The sequence below is a fragment of the Macaca nemestrina genome, chromosome 4 (assembly GCF_043159975.1).
Source record: "Macaca nemestrina isolate mMacNem1 chromosome 4, mMacNem.hap1, whole genome shotgun sequence".
Lineage (NCBI taxonomy): Eukaryota > Metazoa > Chordata > Mammalia > Primates > Cercopithecidae > Macaca > Macaca nemestrina.
This window is the reverse complement of record NC_092128.1, coordinates 111150436-111163639: the sequence shown is the minus strand read 5'-3', so window position 1 is coordinate 111163639 and position 13204 is coordinate 111150436. Positions and strand designations below refer to the sequence as shown.

At 37.5% G+C, this 13204-nt stretch overlaps 1 protein-coding gene across 4 annotated transcripts in view; it reads right to left on the bottom strand.

Moving 5' to 3' along the window:
• The window catches only part of LOC105497746 (succinyl-CoA:glutarate-CoA transferase), a 749568-nt gene that overhangs the window by 101305 nt on the left and 635059 nt on the right, over positions 1-13204 (bottom strand). For 3 of the 4 annotated variants that reach the window (XM_011769072.2, XM_011769071.2, XM_071095073.1), the window contains exon 13: positions 12321-12384. In XM_011769072.2, coding sequence (XP_011767374.2) covers positions 12321-12384 — 64 coding nt within the window. Of the gene's footprint in view, positions 1-12320; positions 12385-12635; positions 13018-13204 lie in introns of those variants that run through there. The other variant, XM_071095077.1, reaches the window with a different exon arrangement.

The window sequence follows — 13204 nt, the reverse complement described above, 5'->3', positions numbered from 1 at the left end:
ATTTCTCCATTAAATGACCATTACAACTTGTCTCATGTGGCTCCAAGGGACACATGTTCCTAGTGGGGTGACCCAAAAATCACTTTTCCACAGGATCTTAATAAGCGCTCTGGGGGAAAAAGGGCTCTGCTACCAAAGAACTTTGGGAAAGATGGTCTTCAATATCTCCCTCTTAGAGAGGCAAACACATTTTAGACTATCAATGCTTCCGAGAAATGTCAAAGTAAAGAAAATTCACTGACCTTTGCTTAATGCAGGTTTCCCAAAGTTATTTGACAAAGGGGTCATTTTGTGGTAGCACAACTATGACTATTTTAGAAAACTAGGGTCCTTCAGGCAGGGAACATTTAGGAAATGCTGTGCTCTATCATGGGTCCCTCTCTAATTTCTCCTAAACAAGCTGTTACAGTGTTAGCTATGACCGCTGCATTATTTTCACCTGCATGAACTGTCTGAGAATGATGGTTTTGGAGGAGGCTTTCACACTGCATGGTCTCCACTGACTTTATACACAAAATATTTATCCAAGAGCTCCTACTTGGAAAACAGACAAAAGGGCCAGTTTGGCCTTGCACACATCTGGCAGTTACAGTCCCAGGATCTCCTAGTCCTCACTGTGTCTTATTTGATTGGTCACTGTCATATGTCCCATTACACAGTGCTTCTTGACAGCCAGGACTTGGCACAGAGTAAACACTAGATAAACATTTGTTAAACAAAAGAATGATTTGTTTTAGTGTATTTCTTAGAGAAACATGAGTGATTGTTTCAAGGTTTAATGGTTGAAAAATTAATCATGTAGCTAGTTTTATTTTTCCCCAAGACTACTTGTTACTGTAGATGAAGGTACGAGTTTACTAATTATCTATGCTGTGTTCCCACTTAATCCTTCTATGTGATGAGCACTGGAGATTTATTATTATTTAATTATTATAAGTTGCAGTGAGTATTTGGTCTTCCTGTCACAGATAAGGAAGCTTCCACTGAAATACGTGAGACAGGCTGTCAATGATCTCCAAGCATAAATTGCAAAACCAGGCTTTGAGCTCAGGTCTCGGTGACTAAGCCTACATGCTCTCCATTCTAGCCTATTTTGTATGCACACCACACATACATCCTACATGTACACATGAAAACATCAAAGAAGTTAATTAATATTTTTATGAATCATATTTTTATTGTAGCTGAAAATGTATATAGCATGAAATTTACCATTTTGACCATTTTTAAGTGTACAATTTAGCGGCTCTAAGTACATTCACATTGTTGTGCAACTGTTATGCCATCCATCTCCAGAACTTTGTCATCTTCCCAAAGTGAAACTCTGTATTCTGTAAACACTAACTTGCCATACCCCTCTCCCTCTAGCCCCTGACAACCACTATTCTATTTTCTGTGTCTATGACCTTGACTACTCTAGGAACCTTATATGGAATCACACAGTATTTGTCACTAATTTATTTTTAAACTTTTCTGGCTATAGTATCAACCACATGCTTGGGGAAGAAAAATCATCTTAACTCTATTATACCAACACAACATTGTTTGCAGTTTCATTAATGCTGCTCTAAGGAATCGGGCTCTAACTTTGAAATAATACCAGCCCCAGGTCAGCAAGAGGAAATTTGCCCACACAGCACCATGGCCACAGAGATGACTGGAAAGACAAAAATTCTGGGTGATTCCAGGAGGCAGCTTAATATCTTGGCTCTTTTGATTATTGAAATCTGCATATGTATCCCAAACATGTCTCCTTTATTCCCCTTCCAAACAGCATCTCTGTTAATGTGTGAAAACAGTACAACTAGGGGGAAATGTAGTCCACATGTTTTGGTGCATTTACACTTATATGCTCTTGAGAATATCAAAATAGCCTAACAATACATTTTCCGATGGCTGCTGCTTTTTTTTTTTTTAATAGAAACACAATTACAGGCTTTGTAAAAAACAAAAACAACAACCACAAAAATCCATGTAATCCCAAAATAGGTAATCCCAAAAGAGATAGGTAATCCTAAAATAGATAGGCTGAATCTAACTTTTAATTCTTAAAATGTAAATATTATTTAAATAAATGTCAACTGAGCTTCAAATTTAAAATATATCCAGCAGCCTTTAAATTAGAGACTGATGTAAGATAGGTTAAAAAAAAAACTGCAATAGTTGGTTCAACTTCCTTTTTTGGCTCAATTTTAGGAGATAATAGTAAATAGAGAAAAGAGGATAGATTAAAGATACACCCAGAGCTGGGTTTGAATTGCAACACTAACATTGGTTGCTGTAGCAACATTCAACAAATCTCTATTTTCTTATCTGTAAAGTGGACATAGTAATATGGCTTACTGAATTGTCCTGGCGAAGAAACAAATGGTATATAAAAAGTATTCGTATATATACCATATATAGATAAGTATTAAGCAGATGTTTATTTACTTACATTCCCTCCTCTCAAATTTGAATGCTCCACAGCAATTATGCCATTAAAACCTATTCACAAAATATAGTTATGTGCAGCATAGTGAATTGCATTTTTCTGGTAAATTAAAAGGATGAAAAGACTAATCCCATTAGAACAAGAAAACAGGGCACTAGAAGCTGAAGTCAGTTATTTAAGGTCACACATGAACTTGAAGGCCCAGCAACAAAGAGAAAGCAGAATTAGTCTTTGTTGCAGATATTCTTTAATCCTGCGGAGGGTAGTTAGTGCTTCTCTGGCTTTTTGTGGCTGCAGCATCTTCTTGGTACTTTTATTTGACCATATCCCCGCCTCAAATGCCCAAAATGTCCTGTTATTAACTTTTTTCATTTTTAATTTGATTAAAATTTGGTTTTTGCTTAACTGCTTGAAAAGCTTATGGCTTCTTGAAATAACCTGGGATTTAGAGCTCTTAGGAACATTTCAAACAGACATAAGGGTTGTAAGTAGGTTAGACTATTTGGCAACCCACTCCAATAGGCACACAACCCATTCTGACTTATACAATGTTCAGATAAAGGGCAAATTAGGGAAGCATTTCAAGGTCCCTCAGGTCCCCCTTCCTATGTGGTGTTAGAACATCTTACTCAAAGGAAGAACTCAGAGACACGCTGACTGTTAATGCCATACCCAGATAAAGATATGCCAAGAAGATATGGTTTCATAAAAGCTGATACATACAGGACAAATAAGATTCGGTCTAGCTGAAGAGAGAAGCAATAAGGTCCACAGACCTAGCTCAGTACCCCAAATCCTGAAGGTTTGGGGATGATATGAAAAATGAGATATGATACATTTCCTATTGATTATAGTAAGGTATCTGGAGGTTCTTCTTTAACCCCTTTACTACAATTTCTTTATCTCCACCAACATCTTATTAATATTAACATAACATTATGTGCTTAGTCAAAATTAAACTACGATCCTTTTACATAAAAAGATGGCTTGCTCCATCTGGCTTAGTCAGATAAATATTTTATCTAAGTCTTCTTAATCAGAATACTTCTTGACATCTTAAAGACTGATATTTAAAAAAAAAAAAAAAAATCCATGAAATTCAGCCCCATTTAGCTCTTCATGCACCAAGGAGTCCCTTCTTGGTAATGCTGAAGGAAAACAAAGCCACTCCTCTTTGAGAAAGGAATAAAATGACTCCCTGTCCAACCAGGAATAAACTGAGCAATAAAGCCAAGCAACTCACTCCTAGCTGAAGACACTTGGAGGCAAAGATAATGGCACTTCTTGATTCTTCAAGTTAACGCCATGACACTGAAGTCCAAACTGGAAGATCATTTTAAAACTTTTGTATTTAGCGATCGTAAGGTATTTGGTTTTACTTCTCTAATCAGATTACATGTCTAATTAAATTTGATTAATTTAATTTATTCCCTAAAGGCTTATCATAAAGTCAGTACTTAAAGTTGATCCAGAAAGACTTCTTTGTGTACTCAGTGAAGGTTTGCTGCAGCTAATACACCAGGAACGCAATCAAGAACCGATGAAAATTTCTGATACATCTTCTGACACAATAACAAAAATGGTATACCATCATTTAGCCTTTCACTCTTCCTGTGGCTTTTTATTTTTCTTTTGATTTCTATATTCAGGTTAACATTCAATGGTCCACTTGGATTATTTAAAACATACCTCTAATCTCAAGGCTCATTCTGCATAGAAATACTGGAAAAAATACCAAAGAATGTATAAGTCCAATTAAATATTCCCCCAGGAAAATTCTTGAGCATAACTATCACTTCCTAGTAGTGAAAACTTACTCTACACCCCAGGAATTCATTGATAACTTAGGGTTGATTTGCAATAAGAGTTTCTTGTCTGTTAGACATATTCACTTATCAGGAAACCAACCCACTAGGGTCTAGGTTGATGAGGATATGTTGCAAAGGAACAACTGAGTTCTTGGCAGCTTTCCAAGTCCCAACTAACAGAAACAAGAATTCCCAGAGCATGAAAGCCCAGGTCTCACAAAATATTTCTTCCTCATGCCACAGATAAGCATAGTTGATGGAGATCCCTGAGTTGTATCAGCGACAGTAACTTGGCTCTCAGAGCTTCTCTGGTGCCTGATGGAAAGACATACCTGGGGACGTAATTCACGCCTCCTTTGTTTCCTCCCTGCTCTCCTAGGAAGGAAAATTACTGTGCCATTCATTTCTCACAGAACAGTAACAATGTCTACTATCCCACCTTATTGTTATAGGGACTTCCAGAGAAGACTCCAGGCACTCAATGGCAAGTCACCTGAGAATACACTGATTGATTTCACTCTCAGTATCCTGCCATGGGTTAAGGATTTAATAATGGTAAAAAATAATTGAGGACTTTGGGAAGTACCCTAGCTAGTCTATTTGAAAATTCACTTTCCTGCCAGCTTTCTCTCATTTTGTTGACAGACTATAGAAACTTCCTTTCATCTCTTTCCTCTTTTTGCAGCTTAACCTGGTCCCTAAAGGAGTATGCTCTTTCTAGAAGATAGATTATGCACTACGCACAACATGAAAACTTTACACACTTTTCCTGTTGTCATCTGAAGGGCCTTTCTACCTGGAAGAAATAACTTATCTCACCTTTCATTCTCACATTGGTTTTACACAGAATTCCTTGTGAGCACCAACATACTTAAACTTTATGGAGAGATATATGATGAAACTTTGGTTCCTCTTAATTTTTCTTTTTCCCCAGTGAGATTTGTGACAGCTTTCCCCATTGCTGTTATCCATTATAGAAATTTAACTGCACTTTGAGGACATGTGATTTCAGAAACATGATCTAATTTTCTACCTAAAGGGAAGAAAAAAAGCTAAAAGTAACAGGGGAAGGCAAAGTCTTGTGTAGCATAGAAAAGGCAGAGTTGTAATGCATGGAAAATACAAGGCAGTTACTCCATTTAATGTATGGGCTTCAAACTGAAAACTAACTAAATAAGTAAAATAAACTGTTATCAGAGAGCATCTGCGGGTAGCCAGTCCATTAATAAAAAATGCCTACTGAATAAATGGATCATAAACCATGTTTTGGATTAGTAGTTTTTCATTGTAATCATCATCCAGAAAATGTTCTTAAGTTCCTAGTTGGCATAGAGGGTGCTGGTTAGACTTCAAATCATGACATTTTTGCCCTCCAGGAGCTTATGAAGGTATACTGTCTCAAACCCAGAGAAGTGTTTTAGATAATTATTTACAAAACATCTTGCAAAACATTCAGAAATACAATGTGTCCAATCATACAACAGAGGAGTACATTCAACTTTATAAAAATTCACCTTAAAATCCAAATATCAATATTCTAACAATTTGATTGAAACTACACTCATGCATGGTGGTGACTACTGTCTCTGAATCCAACACCCACTAGTTAAAAATTGCTGCAAGTTCCAAATGTGAGTATTAAAATACTATGGAGAAAATATATTGAAGAACTTGGAGCTGCTTTCTGAAAAACACAGATCAGGGGATCAGCAGGCAGAAGTAACTCAATTTTGAATCCTTTTGCATGTATAGAAGACTGCTTCCCCTTCACAGCTCAGACACACTCACCACTGACACACTTCCCAGAAGTGCAACTAGAATCAAATGACTGCAATGCACATTCACAGGAAGTATCTGAAAAAGGTTATGGTGAGAAACTGCAGAGCTACACATCAAACTCTATTCCAATGACATCCTTTGAAGTTTGGTGCTCAGCACCAATGCTAACTTGGCACCTCCACAGTACATGCAAGGACAGCATGCTCCACTCTGGCTCAAAGGCCAAAGGCTGGTGTGATTGCAAGAAGATGCGAATGGTGAATGGCTTACAGGAAATTGGCCAACCTTTGGAATGTGATAACTTATGCAAGATCTTCCCACTAAAGTCACAAATAAGGTGAAATTTATGTAATGGCCCATCTCCTGTTGTAGAAATGCTGTGGTGTAAACTTGAATGTGCTTTTTTAATTTCTGTAATTAACAAATAGAAATTTCTATCAATTTCACAGTGTAAAATTTAGGACACTGTAAGTTTTACAAAAGTCTTCAACAGAGATAGAAATTACCCCTAAAATCAATCCATGAGAACATCTGCTAAACCAGTGGTTTCTATCCAAGCTCCACTTCCAAATCCTACCTTCATTCCTCAGACAGTAGGAATCTCAGGGACCCCGGCATAGATACCTTTGAATTTTTTGGATGCGTATTGAATGTGATTATTAGCTCTATTTTAGAACTTATTCATCTGGCCTCTGGCTCCCTCTTCAGGGTCCCTGTGAGCCTGCCCCCTCCCTATTTCTCCACCGGAGTGCTTTCTCTGCTCCTCCAGGGTGCCATGCACTCACATTGTTCATGTATCTGTTTGCATTTTTTTTACATTATATAATTTAATTGAAGAATCCTTGGCATCGTTGATGCATCATAGGATCATTACGTCTATTAAAAAGCTATTTGTTCAAATTTTCTCATAAGAACATGAAAACATTTTATTCTATGTACAATAATGTATACAAATGTAAATAGGTCATCAAAGAGACCTGAAGTAATTAAAGAGGTATATTTACAGTAGCACATCACAGTAAATGGAAAACCACTCACAGATTCAACATTGATACTGTTTTTGTACTTGGTTACACACTGAAGGTGAAGCATACATTTCACTTTTCAGAGAAACCTTTCCTCAGCCCACACACTAGGTGAGGTCTCCCTGGTATGGGCACCCAGAGCCTTGAGCTGTTGCCCTTGATTCTCCAAGGAAACATTCAACCTACTTTTCCATGTTCATTGTTCACGCCTGTTTCCCCTGGCAAAGCATAAGCTCCATGAGGGACTGCTCCTATCCAGCTTTCTCCCCAGAGCTTACGTAGTGTACCGGACACAGTAAGTTTAGTTAGGTTAGTTGTGGGGGAAAGGGGAGGTAACGTTTGAGGTTTTATCACCCAATATAGGTTATATTAATTAGGAGCAAATTAGTACATTGTGCCTACCATGCTGACACTTCTATCACTAAGCTAATGGTGACCTCAAACTAACAACCACTTCCCTCACTGAGGGCTCTTAGAACACCAGAATGTTGGAGGCTGGCAAAGAGACACATGATACCTGTTCTCACTTATACGCCCATTGATAGTTCATTTTTCTTTGTCTCTCTTCACTTTTAACTGTATAATAGGCTTTAAAGCTTAGATGAGAGCGTACTTGAATGAATAATATACTAAATAAAGAACAATAGCATTAGCATAACTAAAACTCACACTTAGAGATAATTCATGGGCTTAACTAGTTTGCATGCTTTAACTAGATCATCTGAAAACACAAATTACATTTCTTTCCTAATTCTTTATTAGAGTTTGAAGATGATAGAGAATTATACGAAAGGGAGTGTTTGCAATAGATATAATAAAGGAAATCGTTTAGATGATACTACTTATTGTATTTTAATAATGGGAATGATTACAAAGATTGAAACAATGTACTAAATGGCTGAAATAATTATTTTCTTCAAGTAGCCAAGAGGGATTTTTAAGAGGTAAATAATTTCCCATCCTTGTCCAAAGTATATTAAACCTGGGCTGACCAGTGCCTTTAACATATTAATCAATAAACTCTCATCTGAAGGAATGTTATGTGGATTTATACAACTCTAAAGGCGGCTCTATAAATATCACATGATTTACTGCTGTTTTTAAGCGACAAGTTTCTGGTAATGACTAAGATAGAAAGTGCTTCAGGTAAATTAGTGCGACATACAGAAAATTCAGTACTGGTTGCAAGAAGTTCATTAATAAGGCAGGAAATATAAATAACTAGAATAATTTAGAATGGTAATAAGATGGTAATGCTAATAATGCTAATAACAATCCTAATAAGGATTGTTACTGTAAACGTGAAGATGTGGATATGTATGTGTAAATCTATAGAACTATGTTTAACAAATTCAAAATGTGTCTCCACTAGTTAACCAGAAAACAGTGTAGCAAAGTCACCTCTAACTGTAGCCTGTGTTTCTTGTTTTGGCAGACATATCACATGGAGACATTCTGAGGAAATCTGAGTTATGTCTATAGCATTTATGAGTTCTCCAATGGGGACATCCCCAACAAAGAAAGGCAGAACTATCATAGGTAAATAAAATCAAGGACAGGTGGAATCCACAGACAAACTGTAAATTTAATTACTGATAAATTCCCTTTGCATTTAATAACTCTTGTCCTGTCTGTGTGGCCTCTTATTGGGATACAATGAATTACGAGATACAATAGCCTCTTTTTATCTGACATCTATAAGCAGAATTGTCATTCCCCTCTCATGAGGAATTCATATGTGCTGCACTCAAAAGACACTCAGATTCTAATTCCAAACATAAACTAGACTCATGCATTTCATCTCAAATCTGGGAATTCCTGTATTGATAATTCTATAGAAAGAATACAAGATAACAGGATAGACATACCAAAAAGATGACTAAGCCCTATAAACATTAAACAAAAATAGAATTTTCCAAAGGGAGGTTAAAACAAAAAAAGGAGAAAGAAATTGCTGTGGATCTGAGAACTCTATTGTAGTCAAGTGAATTTTTTACTCCAATTATTTACTTCTCCCTGTGCCCATGCTCCTCACCATATAACACTGAAATTTCTCTCAGAAAGAGTCACATGTATTTCCCCACCCTTTAGGATACAGCCTAAAACTTGTTTTGGCCGGGCACAGTGCCTGACATCTGTAATCCCAGCACTTTGGGAGGCTGAGGCAGGTGGATCACCTGAGGTCAGGAGTTTGAGACCAGCCTGACCAACATGGTGAAATCCTGTCTCTACTAAAAATACAGAAATTAGCTTGGCGTGGTGGTACATCCCTGTAATCCCAGCTACTCCGGAGGCTGAGGCAGCGGAATCGCTAGAACCTGGTAGGTGGAGGTTGCAGTGAGCTGATATTGTGCCACTTCACTCCAGCCTGGGTGACAGAGTGAGACTGTCTCAAAACAAATTAATTAAAAAAATAAAACTTGCTTGGACTAATGAGATGCAGGCAGAAGCATTTGCCAGCTGTATACCAACATCTTATGTAGCACTGTAGTTTCTGCTTGCCCCAGTGTTCTGCAGCCGTGACAATCAGAAGAGCAGGAGAGACACATAGATTGGAAATGACTCCAAGCACCGGCAGAAGCTAAACCTGGCCAGACCTGGAACTAGAAGCAAAGCTACCCAGCTGAGTCCAAGCTATATGAAACTTCCAAGTTAATCCACATGCATGGGATAAACAAATGCTTATGTTTGAAACCCATTAAGAGCTTGAAGTTATTTCTTACACAGCATTCTTGTTACAATGGCTACCTGATACATTTATAAATTAAAGTGGGCAAAAGAAATATTCTTCCCTTCTAGTAATCTGTAAAGAATATTTCCTTCCTCCTGAGATTTAGCTTTCATTTATTTACAATGAAAGTCAGCAAATTCATGCCTGATTGAAAGAGTGTTACCTCCAATGAGTTCATTCTAGGTTGGCCACTGACTTACTTTTTTCCTCATTATCATGCTGACAATCATATTGACTTTCAAATGCTTACCCTTTCTCTAATGTGTTGGGGATACCAACCCCTGTATGACCTCATCTGTAAACTTGTGGGGTTAAGTGATCACTGGTTCTTCAGGTCGCAGACTTCCAAGGAGAGATGTATGGAAGACCACAGCATGGTGGGCAGAGGAGGAAAGCTAAACAATAGGAGTACTAACCTATCAATCAGCATAACTCTGCTTCCATCTGTGTTAGCTATGAATTCTTCATGTGGAAAATCAGTTTTACTATTTAAATATCAAAAACTACTAGACCAGATGTTTTCTAAAGTCTTCTAATACTCAAAGCCCTATGATTACGTTTTTATTTTGACCACTCCCTTCTCTTTATTTCTATTCCCATGACCCTAATTTAAGACACTATCACCTAAACTCCTGTATCACTTCCTAACCTGACACTCTGCTTTAAGCTGTAAATTGTGTCATTTTATTCCCCTACTTAAAATGAGAGAAAACCCAACTTTAACGGGGCCCCCAGGCTCTCCCTATTGCTCCAGTCTCATTTCCTGCCCCACTTCCCCACCTTTCATCCTGGCTTAGAACACGCCCCACTCTTCATCACCTTGGGGTTTTCTCCCATGCTGTTCCCTCTGCTGGAAATGCTTGTCCTCTATTCTTTTTGCCTTCAGTGTCATGTTACAAGTCGGCCTCTCAGAGACTTTCTTCAATCACCTAAACTACAGAAGGCCCCACCTGACCCCTATCATTCTCTATGACAGCACATTCTTCTTTCTTTCTTTGCACTTATGACTTACAGTTATGGAAACATTTGTTGGTTGTTATATTATTCAACTTCCTATTAAGTATCAGCTCCAGGTGGACTGGGCTGAAGTTGTCTGGTTTATTTTTGTATTTTTAGGACCCAAAGCAGTACCTGGCACATAGTATATATGCAATAATATAGATGAGTGCATGAACTAATGAACTTCTTAGCTTTTGTCAACATTTTTTTCTACCACTTTTCTATATCATATAACATTTCCCTAGAACGTGATCTCAGTCTTTCATTTGCTTATACCTGCTCTCTTAGTTACCTTCCTTAAACCATGCATAATGTTCCTTATGTTCTTGAACATTAGAATTTTCTCTTCAACTTTCTTATTCATCATACTTCCCTCTTCTTACTCTTTTCATGTGCGAGTGGTCACTATCTGGTAGGTTGTGGGAGATTATTATAAAGCTGATCCCAAATCTTAGAATTAGATTCTATTTAGGATAAAATTAACAAGAATAGTCCTTCAATAAATAAGACCAGATACCTATAGAAGTAAATACTCTATGCACCCGACTGAGGTGACGGAGGAGTTTGGCAAATACCTAAATTTCAAGTAAGATGACCAGGAAATGATTTTAGGAAAAAACAATAACAAAAAGTATATCCTAGCTAATTTAATTGACCTCCGTCAGAAGAAAAGAAAAAAAAAATAAGTGCTTGGTTTGTAGATAGCCTAGAAAATATGGACACAATGAACAAATAATGTGGAACTCCATTGTTGGAATGTGGATTTTTCTAGCAATGCCTGGAATAGAGAAACACAATATCTGATAAAGGTAATATTACGATTATCAGAGAAATGAAGGCTGTGGGAGGGAAATGTATTGGTCACAAGCTCTCACTATTGTTTAAATGCACCACCTAAGAGGATGCTTTGAGAGTCGGCATGAGGCTACTGGCTGCTGAAATGAGAGCTCCCTCTGCAAGTGAAGAAGCTGGCATTTCGGCTTAGGCAGCGGTCTCTGATGAGTTGGTTTAGTATGAGTCAACTTACAAAAATTCAATCTATTCTGGGTGTACTGAAAACATTTAGTTTCTTGATCTGTAAAGCCAAGATCCATACCTTAAACCACAGTTATGAAAGAAAAAGGCCGAGCCTGGGCAGTCAGTAGCCTTCCTTGGACTCCAATTATATCTTGCCTGGCTTTTTTTCCAATTCTCATATGAACCACACTCTATTTCTTGTTATTGGCCATACCTATTACTATCAACCTGTTGATAATTACATGATGCATTTTCGTGAGCATGTGATTACACAAAATGAAATTAAGAAATGCAAGCATTTTTTTGTCATTGTGGCAATCTGACACTCCTTAGAACTAAGACACAATGCCGTAGTCTCATCATACATTTCTGTGAGTGCAGTCCTAGGATTCCCCTTTTACCCAAAGTTATAAATTTGTATAATGTCTTGGAAAGTTGTTTGGGAGCTCATAAGCTACCTGTAGTAAACAGCATATGGGACAATTAATAAAGAAAGGTGTTAGAGAAAATACCAAAACTTTTCAGACCTGGGACGGAAATCTTCCCCACAGTTGGATGCTCCATCTCCATAATAAGGCTGTTGTGTAATACCTGAAAAGGCAAAAACAGAGAGAAAAATAACTTACAAAATAAAACCATCTTCAATTACAAGGCATGGACAGTCATCTATTCAGTCAACATCAAAGAAAGATATGGCAAAACACAGAGATGTTTAAAATTTTAATTTGAAAGTAAATACTTGACATAAAAATAATGTTTCATCTTATAATACACCAAATGAAGCCAAAAAAGACTAGAGGATTCATGGACTAGAAAACATTTCAATAAGACCTTCCCACTCTTAAAATTTTTATTTGCCCCTAAATATAGCAGATGATTTCCTCTCTTTCATCTATGGATGCTCCCCTAATATTAAAGCTCAGCCCTTTCCTGCATAACCTTATGGCAGGACTCGGCCAAGGACAAGAAATAGGACCTCGAACAGAGCAGCACACTGGGGTGGTACACATGCTCCTGGAAAACTGTGCAGCAGAAGGTATGGGGAGTCAGTCCATTTGAAGAATAAATCAGAGTATCCAGAAGGCTCGGTGACTGCTGGAGGTGGAAAGATTCAGGGCTGCTGTGACAAGCAAATGAGCAGCAGACAGCAAATCCAGAGGAGACCCAGGTCAGAGGCGTGCACAGGGAAGCTGAACCAGGAACGTTTTCAATGGTGGTCAAGACCTTAAGCAAAAGACTAGAGTTCAGAAACAGGATTCCAGGATACTGAAGTAAAAAAGCCAGAGACTTCATCCCAGAGGGCTGATTAGGTTCTCATGCAATGGTGAGGCAGGAAATTTAAAAAATAATAATAAAATAAAATAATTTTTTCCATATTAAATTAATTTATTTCAAAGACAACAATAAGTAT